Below are 24,037 nucleotides of genomic sequence, written 5' to 3'. Positions count from 1 at the left end.
GGCGCCCACCGGGACCCCGCGGCCGGGCTGTCCCGCCTCGCTGCTCTCCCGGCTCCCGGAATCCGCCCCTTCCCCCCGCACCCGGGCTCGCCGCACGGAACGGGGAGTCTCTGCTTTCCCCCCGAGCCGGCCGTGGCCGGTGCTGACGGGGAGGCTCCGGTCACCCGTGTGGGTGTCCGGCGTCGGAGTGTTGCACCCGCAGCCCCACGGCCCCCGCGTGGGACAGTTCAACTGTTTTCAACTGAAAACCACTGCAAGCTGCGTGAGAAAGTATTTCCTTCTCGCTGCAGTTTCACACGTTAATACCACCGCCCTCCCTCCTGGAGCTTGACGGTGATGCAGGAGCACAGGGCTGGCAGCCGCCGCCTCGCTCTGTCACAGATCCCGAGGACAGCGCTTTTTTTCATCCTTCCAGGAGCCGTCCCAGGCTCTCTTTCCCACCAGTGTCTGGACCTCTCCTGTCTGACAACATCCAGCTCCTCCGGAACTATCCCACGTGAGTAAGTGGGATTTCCGGCCCCCCGCTATCTGCCGCAGATGTGAGAGAAAACATAAGCCAGGTCAGGCTTTCCTCCAGGTCTTGCCACTTGACTTTTCCGCCCCCAAAGTGACATTTGTCATTCAGCACAAGCATTGTAAGTGTTTAATCCGCACAGCTCCATTATTCAGTTGCTGGAGATACCATTGTTTTTATGTTGCTGCAACTACAATCCCTCTAAGTATCAGACAAGCCAAAATGGAAAACTTAATCATAGGAAAACTAAGAGATTTTATTACAAATTTGAAAATGGCAAAAGTAACAAAAAAGGCAACAAAATAAAATGCCACAATGTTAAAAGGTACCAGCATCCATCCCTGCTTCAGCGACCCCGAAGGTTTCCTGAAGCATCCCTCCACTGTGTAAGCAAACAGGACAAACCCAACTAACACAATCCTACTTTCCAAATGGAGAATCAGCCCTTCCTTCTGGGTCTGTCTGGGGATTTTCTAACCACTACAAAATAAAAAGGGAGCGTTAAAAATATGTCTTTCAGAATGTGTCTAAAAAATCCCCATTTCCCCTCTCACGCTGCTGCAGCCTTGCCTCAGGCGTGTGCAGCAGTGCCAAGGGAAAAAAACCTCTGTGTGTAAGACACCAGCTCCCACAGAGGGTGGTGGGACCCCCACATTACAACTACTTTGTAGGTTTTCCTGTTCTATAGGAAGTTAAATAAACGGCCTCCATAAGCCAACAGAGTCGTGGTTTCCAAATCACACTGAAAAGTTGCTTTTCTTATGGTTCAAGAGTCTTTTTCTCCCCACCTCTTTACACACCTCAGGGCAGCACAAGCCAAGAGTGCCCAAGAGGGCTTGTGCAGCCTCTTGCTCTGTCCCACGTGCATCACACCGGGAGCTTCTGCCACCTCCAGTAAGGTGGGGCACAAGGCAGTCCCCCTTTCTCACCATCCCCGTTCCCTCACTGCCCTCCCACCACACTTACCTTTCTAATTTTCTTTTTTTTTAATTATTATTTTCTGGTCACAGAGGAGGAGGGAACAGAAACACCCATGAAGAGAGCTGTGATTATGTCCTGATCTCTTTCTGACCCACCACCATAGGCTGTGTCACTTTGTATTGGCTGAGGTGAGTGATATCATCGCCTGTGTTTTACGGCAAAACACCAAATTTCATTCCTCACCATTGCTTTCATCGGTTTGTCTCTTCAAAGTCCTCTTTGGACCAGAGTCAACCTAAATAACATGTAAATAATGAATCATTTAAATAAATAACATGCCATCTGCAAATAGCAACTCACTCTGTATGCGGGTTAATAAATATGTTAAATAACCCAAAACAGAGTACAAAACCTTGAGCCACCTATTGTCACTCTTTTTTGGGGAAGAAAAGTGGCTACTGATATTTATAGGAGCAGCAGGATTATAGCTCTGTGGTCTCTCAATTCTGCTGCTGCACAAACACAGGAGGGAAAGATGGTCCCTGAGTCCTGTGAGCTTTATAATTAGAACAGAAGAAATAAAACATAGGGCAATTGAAAAGAGAAAGCTGTGCTGGTCAGTGGGATAAGCAGCAAACACATGAACGAAAATGCTTTAGAGCCTGTGCTCTGTCATCTCTCAGCCTGTCTTCATCATCCACCCAGGCTCAGGCTGCCTGGAAATAGCCTCATAAACTGACGGATTCTGGTGGCCAGGGGCATTATTTGCCATAAATACTCAAGAATTGCAGTTACGGGGGTGCAATAGGAAAATGGACTACAAACTATCAAATGCTGAGAGGAAACCAAGAGGGTTGATCCGAGGCACTGAATGTCTTCTGCAGAGGCCCTGAGTCAGCAGAGGTGCCGTGGAGGAGATGGGTGTAATAGATCTTGGAAACTGCACCAAAAGCACACAAATAGTGATTTTCATTGCCTTTTCCAGCTGGAAAAACAACATGTGAACATCAAATTAATCCAGTGGCAGCAGGACGCTGTACGGACAGGCAGTTTGAACAAGTTCAGAATGCAATTTGGTAACACTCACCGGAAAGACTCCTCAGAGATTGTACTGAGTGCCAGAGCAGAGGGGTGCGGCTCAGGGGGACTCTCAGGAGGGGCTGGTGGTGGCCAAGCAATCGCGGTGAGGGTGGCACTGCTGCCTGGGCTCCCTCCTCTGCCTGGCACCTCACCCGGCACAGCTGCTGTCGCCTAAAATAACCCCTGGTTTAACATCAGTGAGCACCGGGAGGAGGCCTGACAGAGAAATGGTGCGTCCTCAGGACTCGTGGTGGTTAAAGCAGCACCGAGGCCGCAGACATTGGTGAGGAAGCCAGATCGTATCTTCCCATCCCTTTTCACGAGCGGGAAGACCGGGGAAGCTCTTTTTACTTTTTTTTTCTGCTAAAAAAACCCAACCCAAACCAACAAAAAACCCCCTCACTTTATGCCGAGAGCTGAGGCGCTCAGCAGACGACATTCCGCCACTGGGCGATTAAGAAGCCACGTCCCGCAGCCCAGGCTGATGCCTTTGGCAACGCACAGGAAAACACGCGCCCTCCCAGAAAAATCCCCCACGGGGGTGCACACGTTCCTTCCCCCCCTTCCTCCCTCGCACAGGAGCTGCGGGCGAGCAGCGCGGGCAGTGCCGCGCAGGGGCCGCGCCCACCGCACCGCCGAGGCCGCGCTAAGGGCCGCGCTCGCTTTTCCCGGGAGAAGCCCATCCCTGCCCATCCCTGCCCGGCCCGGCGGGGCCCATCCCGCCCGGCAGGAAGCGCGGGGGGGCAGCGCCCACCCCATCCGCCGGGCGGGCAGCGGGGGCGGGCGGTCGCGGCGCTTCCGCGCGGGTAAGCGGCTGCGCGGGCGCGGGGAGCCGCGGGGCCGGGAGGGCGCTGGTCCCGCGCCACGGGGAGGCTGCGCTCGCCGCCTCCCGCTGTGTGCCGTGCCTCGCCCCCCCCCAGTAATTTTCTGCGGAAACAATAGCAAATATCAGCGTTTATTTGCGAAGGGGCCGCTGGCGGGGCGGGGCGCGGCGAGGGCGGCTCAGCCCGCACAATGGGGGCTTTGTTGGGCGCACAGGGCTCCTCTGTGCCGGAGCCGCCGGGCTCAGCCCCGCTCCCCTGTGCCCCCGCCGCGGCTCCGGGGCAGCAGAAAGCACCATCAGATCAGAGGGAAAAGGCCAGCCAGGTTTAAAGTTAGTGCTGACACCCCACGGAGCGTGGTTAATCAGCGGGAGAAGCATCTCTAAGTGTAGCTGGCAGATGGAAAAGTCCCTGAGAGGTTTTAAGCTCATTGGTCGTGGGTTTGAGCATCAGCGGTGGTATTGGAAGGAGAAACTGTTAAATTGGGTGCAGGGACCATCTGGAGGAGGGAAGAGGCTTCGTGCCGGGCGTCCATCTCGTTTCGGTGGTGACAAGCCAACATTTGAGCCTTTGGGAGCTCTCTGATTTCTTAATGAGATGAACATCTTGTTCCCTTGCTCCCAGGCACACCATGGATACCACCGGCCACAGCGTCCTCCTCCTCCAGCAGCTGAACATGCAGCGGGAGTTTGGCTTTCTGTGTGACTGCACAGTTGCCATTGGAGATGTTTACTTCAAAGCCCACAGAGCGGTGCTCGCTGCTTTTTCAAACTATTTTAAGATGATATTTATTCATCAGACGAGGTAAGAACACACAGCTCTCCTACCCTTTAACCGCTCTCAACATTCTGCTTTTTCTTCTTTCTAAAGATATTGACGTCTAAAAGAGTATAAATGGGGCTGTTAGATGGCCTGAGATTATTTTCCTAACCCAGCACAGGCCTTGGCTCTCTAAACAATCCCAGTCCAGAACGTGCTGCCCTTTAAAACCACTTTCTTAGTCAGCATATGGCAACACCAGACCCTGCATTTTGGAGATGAGACATTTGTGTGACCAGATAAATAAAGCATGTAAGTACCACCATCTTCCTGCCGTGAGAACCTTGCAGATTTGGAATCCAGGGATATCCTGATACTTCCTGCCTGTGTGCAGTGTGTCCAGTACTTTGCTTTAGGGTGTAGTCATGCTTGCTGGGTGAGACTGTCCCTTCTGGCAGGATCCACAGGCTTGAAACAATCGAGAAGCTGTGGCCTTATCACAGTTCTGCGCTTCAGACTCTTGCAGATAAGGGCCGAGACTGAGATCATCAATTCATTTCAAGCTGTTGTTCAGATGCTTCACCTGGCCAGGTCAGGAGTGGTTCTGCAGGTATAACAGCAGTGCTAAGGTCTGGCCTCTGACCTGGGGCTGGCTACTTGTAATGGATTAAACCCTTCTTCATTCCCCTTCCTGGAGGTCTTGGCCTCCAGCACCTCTGCAAGATAATCTTTAGGATCGGCTGTGCCACCCCTTGGCTGCAAGTGAGATGAGTTAACTGCCTTTCCCTCTGGATGTTGTTTGCTGACACTTAAGTGCAATGCTCATAAAGATTACACAGCAATGGCAGCTGAATTTATTACTTAAATAAATTGAGTGGCACACACTGGTGATGCACAGCTTGTATGGCATCGCTGTGGTGCCGTGCGGCTGCGGCTGGCTCTGCAAGGGAGGGACAGGGTGGCCAGGGCTGGTCACCTGTACCAGCCTCAGGTGCAATTGTGCACACTTCAGAATCACAGGGATAAATGCAGACTCAGGCACTTGGCTTTGCAAACAGGGCTCTGCACTTCTGCAGGGCTTGGCCAGGGAGTGCTGCTTATAAAAGCGCTCTCACAGCAAATGGGCAGGTAATGGATCAGGATTTGGATCCCTGTATGTACTTAATCGTCTGTTTTGTTTCAGCGAGTGCATAAAGATTCAGCCTACAGACATCCAGCCTGACATATTTAGTTACTTGTTACATATCATGTACACCGGGAAAGGGCCAAAGCAGGCTGTCAGCCAGAGCCGACTGGAGGAGGGCATCCGCTTTCTGCACGCAGACCACCTCTCCCACATCGCCATCGAGATGAACCAAGCCTTCTCCCCAGAGCCGGTCCAGTCTTCCAACTTGTATGGGATCCAGATCTCTACGGCACACAAGCTGGCAAAGGAGCGCCTGGGAGCGAAGGAGAGCCTGCCCAAGGCAGGCAGCAGGTCTGTGGCCCAGGGCGATCATCCCCAGCTGCAGCTGTCCCTGGCCATCGGCCTGGACGACAGCCCCCTGGACCAGCAGGTCGCTCGCCCCTCGGCCCAGCCCGCGGCTCTCGCCAAGCCGGCAGAGGAGCGCCCAAAGCTCTCGGTTTCCATAAAGCAGGAGAGGTGCGACTCGGAGCCCGTGGTGTCCCAGAGCTGCACCCCTCCTTCTCCGGAGGCAGCGAGCCCCGTCTTTGCCAAGGGCAGCCTCAAGGTGCACTTGTGCCACTACTGCGGGGAGCGCTTCGACTCGCGGGGGGGGCTGCGGCAGCACCTGCACACCCACGTCTCGGGCTCGCTGCCCTTCGGCGTCCCAGCTTCCATCCTGGAGAACAGCGACCTGGGGGAGGTGCAGCCTCTGGCTGAGGACAGAGAGCCTGGGGATGGCCATCGCCTTGGGGCCTTTCTCCTCAAGGAGGACGAGCATCAGCTGGAGCATCCAAGCTGCAACGACCTGGAGCCTCTGCAGATCGGGCAGCTCTCCCTCATCTCCAAGGACCACGAACCGGTGGAGTTGAACTGTAACTTTTCTTTCTCAAGAAAGAGAAAGATCAGCTGCACCGTCTGCGGCCGCACATTTTTCCGGAAGAGCCAGCTGCTGGAGCACATGTACACGCACAGAGAGAAGCAGCACAAGTACAGCCGCTGCCAGCGGCTGGAGAGCCCCGCCACCCCCAGGTTTCACCCTTACTGTGACAGCGAGAGTGTGGGTAAGAGCTCCAGTTTGTCACAAGACCACTTAGATGAATGCATACTGGAGTCAGATCTCATCCAAGAAAATGTTGATACGATCCTGGTAGAGTAATTCTCCCCCTTCAGATGCTGAAACTGGATGTTTTGGCATTTTCCACCTAGGGAGTGGCTGCTCTGAGCAGCTGATTTTCTTGAACCACTGTTCCCCTCACCTCTGAGATAACTGTGAAGGACTGTGTACTTTGATTTGTGTACTTGCTTTTTTTACTTCTCTAACTTTTAAACTCGAGCTAATTCCCATCTAAGTCCTTGGAAGCCTCCATGTAAGTCAGTTATGTTTTTCCTGAATGTGAACTTATGCCTCCTCTGCTTTACTGGAGTTGACTGTATTGCTGGGTGTGAGGTTTAAACATTGTCTAGTACTCTCTGTGGTGCCTAGGACTGTTTGTATCCCATAGAATTGCTCTTCTGAAACCAGATGGATGGAAGTGTAGAGGGAAATACGTATTGTGTTTCCCAAACAGTTTGTTTTTAATGAAAATAAATATCTCAAGGAGATGAATCCTGAAGTTCATGTTGTATAACTGCAGTTAATAAATCTCTGCATAAATATTTGCAGCAGCCATAAGGCTGCTCTTTTCAAGGGAGTTGGCAGTGTTGATGTAGGGGTGGCAACCTTCATTTTGACAAGCCCTGGAGTCCTCATCTGTTTTCTAAATTTACTTTTAAACTCCAGGGATTTGCATGTGTTTTTCCTCCTTCCTACTCCTCCCTCGTTCACCACTACAGCATGAGCAAGGACAGATTTTGATGCCCCTCTAGCACCATGTTCCATTATTGGCCTGTCTTCTCTGCAGGGAGGAAGGAAAGCTGCAAAGGATTGTCCGCTCTTCTTTGAGAAGAGGCATATCCTAACCTAAGTCTTCACAGGATTAAATGCCACACACGTATTTTGTGCGTGAAAATGATTTCGGAGTCTATAAACAGCTTGGAGCAAACACATTCTTGAATATTACAATCTGTATATTTGCTAAGAGCAAATACACAATGTGTTATTTTTTCTCTGCTTGCAGAGTCACCATGAAATGGTAACATGCAAGTTTTTTGCCTTTCATGTAGTCACAGAATGGTTTGGGCTGGAAGGGGCATTAAAGATCCTTTAGTTCCAACACCCCTGCCATGGGCAGGGCCACCTTCCACTAAACCAGGTTGCTCAAAGCCACATCCAGCTCTTCATTTATCATTACTTGTTATCTGAGGGGTAATATCTTATCCAAGAGGGGGTTAAAATTGCACATATTCCTGTTGAATTCATAGTTTATCCCTCTCTAGCTTTTCAGCTGAAATATCCCAGGCTTCCCACCAGATGGGCTGCAGCTCATCCCTCAGAGATGCTGTTAATCAGAAGGCCCCGAGGAGGCACACCGAGTTCTTAGAGCGCAGAGGTCTCTTGTGCAGCACAGAGCAAAAGCCTCGTGAGCTGCTCCTGTAATCTCATTACCCAGTTTTTGACAAACTGGAGGTTTCCTGCCAGTCCTGGTGGAGCCAAGTCATTGCCTTTGGAAACGGGGAGCCTGAACAATGGTGAGAACAGTTTTCTGTCAGAGCGCCTGCTCCAAAGCTCTTTGTAGTCGGGACCCTTGAGCTGTCTTTGATATTGTCCTGGAGCAAGAGCTGCAATTAAATCACTGCTGAATTAAAAGACCATCTGAGGTCTTTGTAAGGGTGGTTGCTGCTTCTCCTGGGCAAGAAGCTGCACACTCCAGGGGATGGATTGCCTACTGAGAGCTGCCAAATAGTGTTTCAAGACAAAGGGGCAAAACAAACAGTCCCTGAGCCTTCCGAGATGATGTTGCAAAATGCAGGCTGTGGTTTGGGGTGTGCTTCCCTGCTAGCCCCAGTGCTCCTTTTGCTGTGTGTACCCATTAAAGCTGCTCTGGTGTGAACGCATTTGAGCTCTGCTTAAAAAGCCTTTCTTTAAAACAAGCAAACAAACGGAACCCAGCCGACACCCAGGCCTGTGAATGCTGCATCTGAGCACAGAGCCATTCACACAGCATTTCCTAGAAGAGAGCCTTCTGCCTCTCTCCCAAGCTAATAGCATCAGCTAAATCACATCCAGCACAGGCTGCTCATAACTGGGCAAATGCCCTCCGGCTTCTACTGACCTCTATTTCTACATGATGGGTAAAAAAAAAAAAAAAAAAAAAAAGAGAGGTATTTTATGGTCATTCCCTATTTGTATGTGACACTTTACTGAGTGGGCTGGCTTCTCCGGGTGCTGCTTGCTTCCCTCGGCATCCTACATTTAATTTAAACACAGAGAGAAGCGTTTGCTGTGGTAGCTAGAGCTGTAGAGATGAGCTGTAGAGGGACTGAATATCCACGATTCACTCAGTAGAGAAGCACCTCGGGTCGTCAAATAGGTGCCTAACTTGCCTGAAGTAATTGGTATTGAAAGTCAAAGGGTTCTTGATGTCTCTGCAGAGGTAACAGAGTAGTGGTAATAGAGCTCAGTATTGGGGACAGCAGCAGGGACAGCAAGCAGCAGTGCCCGAGGCGTCTCTGGGACACGCTGCTCATCCTCAGGTGCGTGGGCTGGACTGTTTCGTTCACTTCTTGCCCATTAAAAAGGGAGCTTTTATAAAAGCTGTGATCTTGGGTAAAAGAGCCAAACGTCTCTCAGTTGTACGTGCTGTAGGAGTGACTCCATGGCACTGACTGTGGACACACCAGCGAAGCCGAAATGAAACATAAACCAGGGCTGTCTTCATGTCCCGTGTATCCTTGAAAAGATACAACTGTAAGCGATTGTTTTCTGTTATCCTCACACCCCCTTTTAAGGTGTACTTTGGTTAACCTTTGTGAGACTGAACATCTGTGACATCAAACATCTGCCAAAGGCTTTTTTTTTTTTGCATCATTTGCAATACAAGAAATGCATTTTCAGCAGTTTTCTACTGCAAGTGTTAAAGCGCTGTTATAATTAAAGCAGCAGGAAAAGCTGCAGACAGAAGTCATCAGCTCCGAGTTATGTTAACATAAAAACATCATTCTCTCCAAGTCTTATGAATAGAAAATAATTTTACAGGGCAGTTACATTTGCTAAGCAATGGCAGCAGCTGCTCCTGGATAAACCATGAGAAGTTTTATTACTCAGTGTGGAAGACACTTGAATTACTGAGTGCTTAACCTTTATGCCGGTGCATGCTTGGAAATCTGCCTGACTTGCACAGCTGGGCTTGGCAAATACACAAATCTTGTTGGGGTTTGATTTTTTTTTAATAAAAACCTAAAAAATTTTGTCACCGTGTGCAGAATAATTATACTAGTGATTCCTTCCAGATATCTGCCATTGGTTAATCGATGCACATGGGCTTAGGCAAAGAAAGCCCCAGGGTGGGAATATTTCAAGGCTGGAAGTCCCAAAGCTCCAGGGGATCCCTGGAGATTTGCTTTGTGCTGTGAAGGAGTCCCATCATCAGGGGTACTGAGCTGATGAACCACTGTCATTGAAGTGCCTTGTCTGTGGGCTCTGCAGCTCATGTTTTACGAAAAGATGGGAAGACTGGGGCTCAGACCCTGCCAAAGCCCCTGAGCATGAGCAGACTCCTCAGCCAGCTCAAGTGAACCTCTGAAATGCCAGCAAGTGCAGCAGTAGCTGTCATGTATCTGGGTGCTGGCCCCAGAATGCTGACTGTAGGTTAGCTGGCTCAACCACCAGAGCATGAGAAACAATTTCAATTTAGTGCTCTGATGCTGCCAGGTCCAACAGGGTCTGTGTTTCTCAGGCTTCTTAGGGTGCAGTAAAGTGTGTGGAGAAAAGTGTATTTATCCCCCCCCATGCAGTGTGGGGTCTGGTTATTTTACTGAGAATCTTGATTTTGTGCACGCCAAGAAGGTTGAACAGGGAAATGAAATTTGCTGTTGGGATGTAAACCTGCAGCAGTGAGCATCACAGTTTAAAATAAGGCCATGAATTGCTGCTATCATGACGTTTCATTTCTTTAGTGTAATGCTGATCCTGAGTAGTTTTCTAGTACTTTGGAGGCAGAAAGTATTTATCCTGTGTAAGTGGAAGCCTTCAGAACCGCAGTGGAAAGGGACTTCAGCATATGCAATTCAGCATCACTGAATGGGACCATGGGCTGTCAGTGGCCAAACTGAGAGGTTTCTTCATGGCTTGTGGAAGGCCTCCCACAGCAATCAGCCAATCAGGTCATGCCATACCACTGTCATGATCTTCAGATTTCCTGTTTAATAAAACTCAGTCTTTTCTTTTCCCCTCTTGTCCAGAATTGCCAAAAAAGACTGCAACAGAGTGGGCTTTCCAGCAGTCCAGCGCTAGGATATACATTCTGAGCATTAAGAAATCATGAGGAAAAAGGTAATGAGGATGGATGTGCCCTAAATTACATGCCAGTTAAGTATTTACAACCAGAGCTGTGTCAAGACTGAGTTCCCTGAGATGCAATCGCAACATCTATAGGATTTGCACGTTTCATTAAGAAAAAGTAATGACACAACTTCAAAAGCAGCCTATGAGAGGAAATGTTTTCCACCAACTATTCCAAACCAAAGGCTGCACCCTCAGAACAAAGGCAGGGCAAAGCTCTCAACCTTTTCTGCTGCACTGGCTGTCACCTGAGCTGAAATGGCCATTGGAAGCTTTGGGGCGTTCCAGGCAGCCCATGCCTGGGTGAACCTCCTGGGATGCACAGGGCAGTGCAGCAATGTTTAATCCATGTGAATCCTCCTGTTACTGGCACAAACGCTGTATGAAAACACTGTGTAAACCCCTCTGTCCCTCCTGGAAATCGCTGGGATTTGCAACCCATTGGTTTTAGGATATAAAGCCAGCTATAGGTTCTAGGGCAGGGAAACCAGGGCGGCGAGCCATCGGGGGGTGATGCATGTGGGAGAAGAACCTCATGGCACGCAGACAGTGGTGTCAGCCATCGAGACAGGAGCCAGCGGTGGGCGTGCAGCCTCGCCGAGCTCCGGCCGAGGCACCGGGAGAGGCGGCTGATGCTGCGCGTCACCCCTTTGCCCGCAGCCGTCCCGGGAGGGACCCGCTCCGGCAGCGGTCGCCTCCGCCACCCGCAGCACCGGGGGAGCCAGCAGAGCAGGCGCCCCAGCCTGTCATTAGGGCCGAGCATCCCCCACCAGGCTGTTTTCGTGATTCGCTTACTCATCGCGCTAATGATCGGGGTGCGGGTGCGCCTTCCTGTTGTGCCTGCTGCACTCGCCAGCCGGGCCCCAGCCCGCTCCTCCTGCCCGCAGGCTGCCCCCACACTCAGGGAGCTTCGGGACGGCAGTCTCCCAGCTCCTCGGCCTCCACCGCCTTGCTCCAGCCTGGAAATGGAATGCAAATTCGGTTGCAGGCTGTCTGGGCTGATCCCGACGCCTTCGTGCGGCGCAGTCTGGGAGGTTTGGCAGGCGGGGAGCGGCGGGGGCTGCCGGCAGCAGCGGGGATGCGCCGCTCCCCCTTCCCGGGGGGATGCTCAGGATCTCCGTAGGAGTCGCAGTCCTTGCGTTTCCCACCCAGCTGCCATCTCACCAGGCTCCCGTCACGCGGAGCTGTCACCGCGCTGAGCCCTGACACACCGGCACCGCGGCCTCGTGTCCTCATTAAAATGGCAAATGCTGAGAGCAAATGTGACACGAGTGACGGGCGCTGGAGCGCAGAGATGACGTCCCTCTCCAGACTGAAATCTTCTCCCAGGGACAACGGCGAAGTGATGTTTGGTGTGTCCGTGCACCTGTAAGGACCCGGCATTGGAAAGGCACCTCCAGAAAGGACAGGGGTATATGCAGAAGGGACCCTGCTGGGGCACCCATCCTGGGGAGATGCCACCTCTTCCAGATTAAAGAGGTTTGGAAGGCAGATCTGTGCGAGGTCTAACTGAAGGACTGACAGGGTGACTGCCAGCTCGAGCTGCAGATGATACTTTCATCTCAACAATCTGAATTGCAAAGCGTGTTTTCTTACCATCTCCCTCCCTTTTGTATCCAGCCTGTTTGTCAGTTTTTATATAAGAAAACCTACTTTTAAATGCTGGGTTTGGGTATTTTTACTGAAGTCCACTTTTTAGCTAAGTGGACTTTAACCCCACAACAGAAAAATCCCATCATTTGGCACAGAGCTGCACTCTTCACAATTCTCTACAAAAAGAAAGGCATGTGAAAGCTATGCCTCTTAAAAAATGTTTATCTATATTGTAGTTTAAGTAACTGTATAAGAAGTAACATCCTCTGATTAAGTTGGGTTTTAAGTCCCGTTTAATGCTAAGATTTTTTCTGTTTGCAAATGAAAAGTATTTCATTATTTTAGTACTACCCAACAAGAACTGACAAGAACCATTTCTCTGGGAAATAAAACTGCAGAGGTAAAATCACATTAAAGCAATTATTTAAATCAATCTGTTTCCTTGGAGCACTTCATTTTGAGTTACTCATGTTGAAATGTTCTACCTAAAAGCCAGGCAACATTAGGGCTTCACTGCCTGTAACATGCAGGTCTGTCAAGAGGGTCTGGCTTCCATCCATCCATCCATCCATCCATCCATCCATCCATCCATCCATCCATCCATCCCAAGTGTAGACCAAGATTCCTGTCTATTTCATTAATTTACTCAATTTCTTACATACATTTGTGACAAAAACCCCAAACAACCAAACCCCACAAATACAACAACAAAAAGCCCCACAACCACATCTTTGCTTTTACACCTAAGGACACATATGAGAATGTCCATCCTTGGACTCAAACACCAGATTCCTGGCTGCTGTAGAGTCAGTCCTTTGAAGCCTACAGAGCTGCTGTGACCTTCAGCAGCTGGAGATCTGGCCCTGTGCATTTCTAATCCACTTTTGGTGTCCCAGGGCAGGAAAGAAAACGCAATATTTGTTTGTGTCATCATTGTCTGCTGGCAGTTTCCACAAGGAACTTTTCAATGGATACACTTGTTTTCTGCTGGGCTCTGTGTTGACTTAACAGAAAAGCTTTTTATCCCCCTGGAAGCCTTTTTGGGTATGAGTTATGCTATTTAAACACACTTTTCTTTGCTGCTAATATAAAAAAGCTGTAGGAGAGGAAAATATTCAAAGTGACACAGCAAAGCAGGGATAGGGAACCTGTTGGATATAGAGTTGAATTGTCCCCACTGAGGAGAGCACTGGAAACATCTGGGACAAAAGCAACAACACAGGCTGTGGGGTGAGCAGAAGAACCAATTCCATAATTCAGAGGGCAGCAAGCAATGAATTTCTGGGTAAGGAGCCAGACAGCTCAGAAGCAATCTGAATGGGGCTATAAAAATGATTGGTTATCAGGAAAAGTTTCTTCCCTGAGAGGAATGTCCAGCATTGGAACAGGCTGCCCAGGGCAGTGGTGGAGTCACCATCCCTGGAGGGATTTAAAAGAGGTGTAGATGTGGCACCTGGGGACATGGTTTAGTGGTGGCCTTGGAAGTTCTTGGTGATCCTAGAGGTCTTTTCGAACCTGAATGATCCTGTGATTCTATGAGAATTCCAGACTATTTTAGCTGTTGGTGAGGAAGATAGTCCTATAGCCAGGCCACCCTTTGGTGCTCTGGCACAACCCCACAGCGACATCCTCACAAGTTTCCTGGCCCAGCACTCCTTCACATTAGTAAATTCATCATTCTATCTCTGAAAGAATTAATGTTTTATTAATGTTCTACTCTCTAATCATAAGGAAGGAGTAGAGAGTCTTAATTAAGTCATTAGCTGCTGTTATGAGCCTATATTTTGTTCTATAAACCTGAAAGAATAAATAGTATTAACACCATTAAAAAATTGTAACTTCTTTCCCCTGTATTTTCTGTATGTTTTAAAGTGTCTCAAGAAACTACATTAAAGACATTATGCAAAAAAAAAAAAAAATATTAGGGTGTTGGGCCCATTTGAGCTGGCACAGAAAGTGCTGAAGCACCAAACATGCTGCTCCCCCTCCCAAAGTGCCAGCCCCATCCTGAACCCCGTTAGCACCAAACTGTGCACCTGGAAACAGCAATGCCAAGCCTTGGGAGCAGGAAGCATGAACCAGCAGCTCGCAGAGAAAACCAAACCACCTGCATGGGGTCGGAGCTGTGCCATTCCATGGGCAGTGGGGTTTGACCCCTGTTGGTCTGCAGAGCCTCAAACATTTTCCTCTGGTGCCTCAGGGTATCTAATAGGGAATTTAACCATGGGGAAGCAGGATGGCTTTTCTTAGCTGCCAGAGATTTGTGATCCTTCACAAATTCCTTATAGCAGTCCCTGGGCAGCCAGGACTGTGTAGTGGAAGTGATTGATCAGCAACCGAAATTAAATGTCATAGAAATGGCAGAGGAGGAGCAAACCTCCAAAGAATTTGGGTCTGCCACCAACATTAAGATTTCTCTCTGCTCACTGTACGACTGCCTGAAAAAGCTGGACACAACGGAGCACCACTGTGAGTTAATCCTTTCACATATAAAATCTCTCCATTGCTGCCCACTCAATCACAAGGCAAGAAAACAACAGGTACATTCAGCTTTAATGAAATAATAATCAGTTCTATGTACAGCTGTAACAGAGGGGAAAACAGCTACAAGAGAGGATGCAAAGCCAACCCCCTAACATGGAGCAAGTCACAGGGCAGGGCTAGACTAAGCATTTCTGCCATTCTCCTCCTTTTTTGAAGACATGTTTCACCTAAAAGGCAATACTGAAATAACACAAAATCCTCCCAAAACCGCTTAGCAGGCTGTCCTGTGGGGTAATTTTGTGTTTATTTACTAAAGCTTGGACATCCTCCTCTGCAACTGATTCCAGTGGGGTCTCACAGCAATGCTGCAGCCCTTTGCTCAGCACCAACCTGCCACAGTGCCCAGTATAATCCCATAAGCCACCCCCAGCATCAGGATGGCTCTTCCTGGGGTGCTGTGGCAGCTCCAAAAGTACATCTGAAAGTCCTTTAAAAGTCCCTTTTTCAAAATTATGGCAAAATACCTGGAAGGGCCGGTATGAAGTACAAAGCCATTAAAATTGTACACACTGAATTATCAATAGCTGATAACTTAATAAACAAATTCACAGGGAAAAAAAGACACTTTTTTTTCTTTTCCGCCCTCTGGGTTTTTTTAAGTTTCACTTGCACAGAAATGAGCTGTGGCTCTTGCTGCTTGCAGTCCTCTCGTGACAACAGAGATGTTTTATCAAGGTTTAAAACATGGTTGTGCACCAGGTACGAGAGACAGGTTCAGCCCTTGTATTTTAGCAGGAATCCAAATCCTACGCTGGGAAGGGAAATCTCAGCGCACCGCCCATGGTCACTGAGCGATTGCCAAGCACGGCTGCTATTTCTGTACCGGCTGAGGAACACGCAGGAGAATTTTCTCAGAGGAACACACTGCCTTGCCCACAGCTGGACACAAATCCCAGCCATGCAGATGCAATCCCATATTATTAAAAGGCCCCTTTCTCCCGGAGAGCTGGTAGTTGGAGGTGATGCTCACACACACATGCTGTGCTGGTGCAAACCCCCTCGGAGCAGGGCAGTTCACAGGTTTTGACAGCAATACGCTTGTCCAGGCATTTTCCAGCCATGTCCTCAGGCCCTCATGTCTGGATTTTTTTCCCTGAGGACTTTGGCAAGATTGCTCCAGCATTTCCCTGCATGTTTCAGAGCGAGCTACATGGCGTGCCAGAGCCTGGTGGCAGCGAGCCGGGCAAAATGCACGATTCCCAAGGGATGCCTGGGCTGGATGAAGGCAGGAGGGCTTTGCGGCGAGCGGGGAGTGGTGCGGGACAGGCTGCCGCCAGCAGCCAGGGATGCCAGCGGCACTCAGACCAAATCAAAGCAATCCCAGCGCCGGCAGCACATTGCAGCTTCCCAAACTATGTTGACTGCTAACACGCATGCAGCTCACTGCTATTTATATCACATGCCATGTATAAAAAATATGCTACATCTGAGGAGAGCTTCACCACGACACCGGGACTGGGACGGAGGAAGGCGGGGGCGGACAGGGGCTGCCTGCGGCGGGGCTGCTCCCGCCCAGCCCACGCCGGGGCTGCCGCAGGGAATTTTGCCCGCTGAGTTTAATGGTGCGAGAAAGGCCCCCGCAGCAAACGAGGCGCTGTCGCTTTCTTGGCATCGGCGCAGCCAGGGGTCAGCAAGGCGAGGCTGATGCTGAGCTGTGACATGTCTGGAGATGCACAGGCTGCTCTGACAGGGGGAGAGGCCGAGCGAAGGACAGCGCTCGCCGGGGCCCGCCGGCTCCATGCGACAGCAGTGACCGCGGCTCCTGGCGCCTGTGCGCAGCGAGGGCCTGTTCACAGCACTAAACACAGCCCGGCATTGACGTTTTCATGTTAACATTGCAGTCACCTCACTCCTCCTCATCTGCAATAAAGCCCCAGCAAGCCTCCAGCTGTTCCAGCGTGCCCCGAGTCAGCCCAGCAGCGTGTCGGGCACTCACTGCCTCTCAGGACCTTTCTTCAAACACACAGTATGTACAGATCTACGGCATGAACAGCGGGAAAACCTGGCATGGGTGACGGCAGAAATGTGGCCTTGACATAAATATGCCAATAAGTGGAAATACAGTCACTGTAACACCTGAAGTTTCCCTCAGCTGTGGTCAGTGGCGCTGCCTGAAGCCCCAGGGGACAGTCTGCCCCCATCCCAGGATCCGTTTCACATAGACACACAACTGAACGGGCATGCAGAATTAACTACACCTCGGCCCCGGGAGCTCTCCGAGTTCTCCACATACCCCGCAGGCCAAACGGAGCTCTAAATCACTCCCTCTACTCTTTCTCTCTGGGGCAAGGCTGCCATCACAGAAAGCTGTTGTGTTTATTCTGTTCCAGGGCCATTTCGTTGACCAGCTGCTCTATGGATGACTGAATGGCCGCCTTCACGAGCGAAGAGGCGGTTTCTATGAGGAGCAATTCGTACTGCTCCCCAGTTCTGTGCCCCTGGTCACCCAGACCTTTCTCCTCTGCCTGGGGACTGCCACCAGCCTCGGGGCCCTCTTTTTGACCAACATCAGCATTCCTGTTCGATTTTTTATTCCCTTTTTGCCTTTTTTGGTGCAAAACTGGGGACGGCTCATAGGCCTGGTCAGAGTCGGTGTTGTCAGAGTCCTCAGCTTCAGTGATGGTGATGATGATGCTGACACCAGTACCAGCATTTGCTTGTAGTACCTGATGGCTGGAGCATTCCTGCACGCTTGCTGCCTCCAGCACACTCGCTGGCTCCTTCACACTCGCTTCCTCCTGCACACTTGCTGCATCCTTCCTGCTTGCTGCCTCCTGCACACTCGCTGCATCCTTCACACTTACTGCCTCTTGTGCACTCACTGCATCCTTCATACTTACTGCATCCTGCACGCTCACTGCATCCTTCACACTCACTGCCTCCTGCACACTCACTACCTCTTGCGCACTCACTGCATCCTTCACACTCACTATCTCTTGTGCACTCACTGCCTCCTGTGCACTCACTGCCTCCTGTGCACTCACTGCATCCTGTGCACTCACTGCCTCCTGTGCACTCACTGCCTCCTTCACACTCACTGCCTCCTGTGCACTCACTGCCTCCTGTGCACTCACTGCCTCCTGTGCACTCACTGCCTCCTTCACACTCACTGCCTCCTGTGCACTCACTGCATCCTTCACACTCACTGCCTCCTGTGCACTCACTGCATCCTTCACACTCACTGCCTCCTGTGCACTCACTGCATCCTTCACACTCACTGCCTCCTGTGCACTCACTGCATCCTTCACGCTCACTGCTTCCTGCACACTCACTGCCTCTTGGGCACTCACTGCATGCTTCACACTCACTGCATCCTGCACACTTGCTGCCTCTTGGGCACTTGCTGCATCCTTCCTGCCTGCTGCATCCTGTGCACTCACTGCATCCTGCACACCCACTGTATCCTTCACACTTATTGCATCCTGCACATTCGCTGCCTCTTGCACACTTGCTGCATCCTGCACACTTGTGGCATCCTGCACACTTGCTGTATCCTTCACACTCACTGTATCCTTCACACTCACTGCATCATCCTTCACACTTGCTGCCTCCTGCACATTCACTGCCTCTTGCACACTTGTGGCATCCTTCACACTCGCCGCATCCTTCACGCTTGCTGTCTCCTGTACACTTGCTGCATCACCTCCAGATGCCAACTCACTGAAATCAGTTACAGTCTCCTCGGCTTTGCACTCCTCAGGAAGATTTATGCTCTTTTCCAATTCATCCCTTTCAGGCATCTCTTTGCAGATATTGGGGATTTCCTGCCGCTCTGTGATTTCAGGGACATTGTCAGGTTGATCTTTGGAAACAGGCACTTCAGGAGCACCTTCCCTGCCCTCCGCATTGTCGGTGGTTTGGGGTAGGCTTCCTTCCTGCAGTTTGTCCTGGGCTGTTTCATCAACTGTCTCTGAATCGGTTATCTCCGACTGAACGGTGCACTCCAAATGTTCCTCTGCATCAGGTGTGGGCTCTGTCAAGGGCTCACTCTTCCCAACAGAGGTGTCACTTTCTTTTGCTGTATCCTGGTCCTCCTTCACTATATCCTTATCCTCCTTCACTGTATCCTGCTCCTCTTTCATTGTATCCTGGTCCTCTTTCATTCTATGCTGCTCCTGCTTCACCATATCCTGGTCCCCCTTCACCGTATCCTGCTCCTCCTCCTCTGCAGAGACTGGGCTGAAGGATTCAGATTTGTCCGTCGGGGCCAAATCCTCTGGCTCTTCACTAGCCTTATTCAAAACACCCATCACTTCATTTGCTTGACCACTGCCCTCTGACTCCTCCACTGCTTCCGAGGGGCTGGATTTTTTCTTGCCTCTGGAGAACCTCACGCAGGGCATCTTCACCCCAGAGCTCGCCCGTTTCTTTGGGAGGTCTTGTGCACAGCTCTCCTCAGCATCCACCTCCAGCTGCACTTGGGAATCGGAGGGCACCTTCTTCCGTGAGGACGATTTCTGCCTTCTCCGAGGTCTGGTAAGGTTTTTGATGGCTGCCCAGGTTCCTTTGGAGGATTGTGATGGTTTGGAAGGTTTTGCCTCCTCTTGGTCAGCACTGACACACTGGCTTTTCTCCTCTGAGGCGCCTTCACACACATCCTTCACAGTCAGCCCCTTCTTACAGGACTTCTTCCGCTTCTTAAAACAAAGCATGGAGGGTTTTTCTGCTTGTTCCTCTGGTGGGGAACATGTGGCCCCTGTGCTGGGAGTCTCTGCCTCTCTTGGGTTCTCCATTTGAATTTCCTTAGCTGCCTTCACCATATTCTCTTCTCCTTTGTTGGCGTTGTGCTGCCGACTTTCCTGATCAATGCTTCAGACACAAGAACTGCAGAGATGCTCAAAGTGCATTTTTTCCTCAAATAGATTTCCAAATAACATTAGTTGCTTTGTAACGAGCATATGTGGCAGTGAGAAGAAGTTCTGCTGGAGCTGCCGCATCCACTTTATAACTCCCACTTTGCCTTATTACTCACTTTATCACCTCTCCAAGGAATCCCGGGTAGGTGTGGAGTTGAACAGGCTTCTCCTTGGCTTTGCTGGCCTCAGTCACTCTCATCTCCGGAGCAACCCACTTCCAGTTGTGCTTGGTCTAACAGCAACGCCTGTGTAATGGCCAGTCTGACATACCTTTTTTTTTCCCCCAAAGGATGACAAATCAAGGCAAGAGTTAACAATTTTTATTCACCCCACGGACCTGGATGGAACTTGCACTTTGTGAGCTCTCTGCAATTCCACATTGCCCAGGGAGCTTGATTGAAGCACCAGTGGAACCAGCGGCTGTTTTCTGCCCCCCAGTGACAAGGTCAGATGCTGCTTTGCCTTGGCTTTGGTTTCTGCTTCAGTTCCCCTTGCGTGTTACATGAAATTTGCTGCACAGCATGACCGAGGCTTTCATCTTTTATCTGGAACACAATAAATGAGTGATAAGACCTGTAGAGTAATTTTTAGAAAGTACTTACAAGTTTTTTCTCTCTAAACATTTCATTTTGGGAGGCAGACCAGGGCTGGATGCACTATAGCAGTTTTTTTTTTTCACTAATTAGCATCAACATCCACAGGCAAAATAAGGCCACAAGATGTCAACCCAGTGATGTTCCATCACAGAAAGTACTATTTTGCTATTTTATGTGGTAAAAAGGGACTTTTTTTTATATAACTGCCCATATTATGGCGAATACTTATTACACAGGCACACATATATTTCCTTCTCCTACGGTTTGCTAAATCCTTTCCCCACTGCTCCATATGCACTTATAGTTCCAGCTAGGGAAATTACACCCTGAGACAGCAGATATTTTTATCTTTAATGCACCATATGACAATATGCAAAAACAGAGAATACAAAAAAAGGAGGCTTGAGGAATACAAAAGCGAAATCACATGGCAAGAAGGGAGCTTATTTATACTACGTGCATGCCTCCCATGGCAACCTCAATTAACACCGTGTGTGCTCATCAAAGACATGATGTTGTAAGATGTGTGTCAACCTTAGGGAAAAAAAAAAAAAAAGAAAGCTCTGCCTCGAAACATCATCAGAACCTTTTGGATAGAACGATGCAAAAAGGTGTTACCACAAACAGACCAACTTCTGCAGGACGGGCTCGGGGGCTCCGGGCAGGGCTTTTACACGGCATTTCGTGCTCTGCTTTTCAGGAGTAGGGTGATTAAAAGGGGGTTCCGGCGCACGCTTCCCCCACAGCACATCTGGGTTTTTAAAAATTATTATTATTTTAATTAGACTATTTTAAGGGGAAGCCGAGCGGAGCTGTCAGAGCCATGTGAGCGCGCACCCGCAGCAGCCGGTGCCCCGAGCGCATCCCGCAGCCCGGCTCCGCCGCCCCCGCGCCCGGGAAGTTTTGGGGGCGTTCGCGGGTGCGCAGCAGGACCCGCCCGGCAGCGCCGCTCCCCCGCCGGGGCACGGGGAGCCCCGCACAGCCGGACCCCTCCGAGGGCACGGGGGGCTCCTCGGGCAGCGACCGCGAGGGCGGCCCCGGGACCCCGCTCGTGTCGCCGCCCCCGCGGGTCCCCCCGAGGCGGAGCCGCCCCCGGCCCCCCGCGCCCCCCGCGCCCCCTCGCCCTCACCTGCAGCCCAGCCCGGCCCGGCCCGGCTCCGCTCCGCTCCGCGCGGCTGCGCTGCCGCCGCCGCCTCCGCCGCAGCCGCGCCCCCCGGGCCGGCGGGGAGGGCGCTGCCGGCAGCCCCCCGCCCCCCGCCGCCGCCGCCAGCCCCCGGCCCGCCCCCCGCCCCGGCCCGGCTCTGCCGGCACCTGCTCGCCGCCTCTTTGCTGCCGTGGGAAAGCATCTCTCCCTGCCCGTAGATCAGCATCCCTTTCTCCTCGCGGGGTAGCATCCCGCCCTGTCGCGGGATAGCAGCGCTCTTCCGGCGGGTAGCATCCCTCCTTGTGGGGCAGGAGCCCTCGCCCGCTGGCCAGGGTAACCTTCCGTCCCCTCCCAGGCTGTGCACAGCAGCTGCAGACCCGAAAACCACGAACTTCAACTGGAGGTAAAGGTCCTCCCAGAAACCGAGCTGCGGTTTGTAGTGCGGATCCCAACGGCAGCAGGAGCACTGTAAGGGAGCCCGAAGCACAGCCGGCAGGGAGGAGGGACCGCCGGGGTTTTCCTGGCTCTGTGGGAAGGGAGGGGGTCTTGCTCTTGGCAGCTGTTTTTTGTGTCCCACCTGAAACCTTCACAGCTTTCAGCACTCACTGTTGGGGCTGCTGCAGGAGCTACACCTTCGGAGGTGGAGGTAAGGATAGCCAGCTCTTGACTTCAAACTAATCCATGCCGAAAACACCAGAGAAAGTGCCTCTTTGATAGGAGCCTTTCTTCTCTCCAAAGCAGCTGAGATCTGACCTTAAAAAAATCACGTCTCCAGCTGTGATGATTGATGGGAGAGCCGCCAGAAAAAGGACTACTCAGTGCAGCTGATGAACTACAGGAAACTGTAGTTGAGATGCCCGAACGTCCCCGTTCATCTCCACGGGGAGCTGACGCCCACAAAGGTTTTACAGACATTAACTGCTTCACAGCGTGTTTGCACACGAGAACCTGAGCAAAGCAGCACTTTGAACTTGCAAGTGGCTTCCAGTGTAGGCCAGGCTTAGAAAAACACACATAGCCTCCCCTCCTCCTCGGCTTCTTCATGGGGAAAAAAATGTATACAAAATGGGTTAGTTGGGCTGAAATGCCAGCCAGGAGGGCAGGAAAAGTGCATCAAGCATCATAAGGAATTGCCTTTCTTAAAAGCTCCCCTCTGAGATGTGTTTGCTTGCATTCACTCAGGATAATAAACTTCATCCGGAAACAGCTTCCCTCCTGAGGTGGGTGGTGGGTTCTAATTACAATCCACTTCTTTATTAAAGCCAAGTGAGGCCCTTCAATGCAAGGAGCTTTTCCCTCGTTGCAGTTGGAGGCAGGAGGGAGGGAAGCAGACAACGAGGATGGCTAATGTGAGACTGGGGAATTCAGTGGTGTGATGGAGGCAAGCTGCCATGAATCCCCTTGGGAGCACTTTGCATGGAATCCAATTATTCCTGATGCTCCAGGGGCAGATGGTAGCACCAACAGCTGTGGTACAAAGGAAATAAAAGACAGGGTCTGTGGCAAGCCAAGGATCAGGTCAGAAGTTGGGTAAACTGGACAGAAGATCCTGGCCCAGCTGGATCCTGTTTTCTTTCTGTGGTGCTGGTGACATGCAACAAGTCACCCAAGCAACACCTCCTCTTTCTTGTCCCCAGCACCACTTAAAAACATAAATCTGTGTTATTTCTTACAGGATGTGATGCAGTGCTCTCACAACAGCACAGCTCAGGGGACGATGGCCGTAACACCAGCTAAGGACCAGGCCCACAAAATAGCCCACAGAGAACAAATTTGTACATAATTAGTTTTTTCTCTAAGCAACAGGAGGAGAAGAGAACCATCCAGTATTTAGCTAGCAGAAATTAAGTGTCCTCTGTGTCCTATTTGATAGGACAATACCTAGCTGGCACCCTTAGCTGCAAAGCAGAGTGTTAAAAAAATAACCTATTTATGTATCCATCCTGCAAGAGAAGAGAGAGTTTGGGAGTGCAGGTTAGAAAACATTCCCCATTAATCTCTGGAGATGCTCGGGGCTATTTTTTGGCCCTTGTGCTTTGTTGTTGTGTAGCAAACCCTTCAACAGCTCGTGCCTGATCCAGTGCTGTGCCTCACTGCAGGAGGGAGACCAGCAACCTCTTGAACCATCTCTCTCAAGCACATGGCTATGATCTCATGCTAAACTAAAAGGAGGCTAATCTTAGCATAAATTTGCACTTATCCCATCTTTCATAAGCATAAAATGAAGGTGGAACACAGAGCACTCGCAGGAAAGCAGTGTAGCAGGGAAGATTAAATGTAGGAACTGACAGCAGCCTTGGCAGCATCCACTCTGGCACCCTGCTTCCAGGAAAGGCTGGGCCCAGGAGCTGCAGGTGAAGAGGCACCCACATCCAGGCAGGGGGGCTGGGCAGCAATGGAAGAACCCCTCCCAACCCCCTGCAAGGAGACTGAGCCTGCTCTGCTGGCTGCCAGGAAATCCTTGGCTGGGTAATATCCAAAGGAACATTTTTAGGAGGCCATGAATGCATCTCAAATGCTCTTTTGACTATTTAAAATGTTCTGTCTGCTTGTGCCAGAACCAGGTAACTTTTATATAATTATTCCCCCCTCCTGAATAAGGGA

The 24,037-nt window shown here is 50.9% G+C and overlaps 3 protein-coding genes across 18 annotated transcripts in view; 1 reads left to right on the top strand and 2 right to left on the bottom strand.

Moving 5' to 3' along the window:
- The window catches only part of ZBTB1 (zinc finger and BTB domain containing 1), a 31,120-nt gene extending 28,194 nt beyond the window's left edge, over window positions 1–2,926 (bottom strand). Inside the window, exons 1-2 of one of the 2 annotated variants that reach the window (XR_007204426.1) lie at window positions 1,679–2,926; window positions 750–994 (exon numbers count right to left, since the gene is read on the bottom strand). The gene's annotated coding sequence lies outside the window, so the exon portion shown is untranslated. Of the gene's footprint in view, window positions 1–749; window positions 995–1,678 lie in introns of those variants that run through there. The other variant, XM_048307901.1, reaches the window with a different exon arrangement.
- Window positions 2,927–3,234: 308 nt separating this feature from the next.
- ZBTB25 (zinc finger and BTB domain containing 25) lies at window positions 3,235–6,866 on the top strand. Of its 2 annotated transcripts, none has more exons than XM_048307903.1 (3): window positions 3,235–3,321; window positions 3,961–4,140; window positions 5,279–6,866. In XM_048307903.1, the coding sequence occupies exons 2-3, from the start codon at window positions 3,968–3,970 to the stop codon at window positions 6,414–6,416; spliced, it is 1,311 nt and encodes a 436-aa protein (XP_048163860.1). In that variant the 5' UTR covers window positions 3,235–3,321; window positions 3,961–3,967; the 3' UTR covers window positions 6,417–6,866. The 2 variants fall into 2 exon arrangements, with proteins under 2 accessions (XP_048163860.1, XP_048163861.1); XM_048307904.1 differs by lacking the exon at window positions 3,235–3,321 and adding an exon at window positions 3,365–3,668.
- A 7,962-nt stretch (window positions 6,867–14,828) lies between these two features.
- Window positions 14,829–22,261, bottom strand: AKAP5 (A-kinase anchoring protein 5). 14 transcript variants are annotated; one of them, XM_048307556.1, is made up of 3 exons: window positions 21,601–22,261; window positions 17,609–20,238; window positions 14,829–17,572 (listed from the first exon to the last, which is right to left on the bottom strand). In XM_048307556.1, exons 2-3 carry the CDS (start codon window positions 19,595–19,597, stop codon window positions 17,135–17,137), a joined length of 2,427 nt encoding a protein of 808 aa, XP_048163513.1. In that variant the 5' UTR covers window positions 19,598–20,238; window positions 21,601–22,261; the 3' UTR covers window positions 14,829–17,134. The 14 variants fall into 14 exon arrangements, with proteins under 14 accessions (XP_048163513.1, XP_048163519.1, XP_048163516.1 ...); XM_048307562.1 differs by having other exon boundaries at window positions 14,829–17,597; window positions 17,724–20,238; window positions 21,601–22,260; XM_048307559.1 differs by having other exon boundaries at window positions 14,829–17,716; window positions 17,789–20,238; window positions 21,601–22,260.
- Between the last annotated feature and the right edge of the window lie 1,776 nt (window positions 22,262–24,037).

Source organism: Corvus hawaiiensis, chromosome 6 (genome assembly GCF_020740725.1).
Source record: "Corvus hawaiiensis isolate bCorHaw1 chromosome 6, bCorHaw1.pri.cur, whole genome shotgun sequence".
Lineage (NCBI taxonomy): Eukaryota > Metazoa > Chordata > Aves > Passeriformes > Corvidae > Corvus > Corvus hawaiiensis.
The sequence above is the reverse complement of the archived record's forward strand: the minus strand, read 5'-3'. Positions and strand labels throughout refer to the sequence as shown.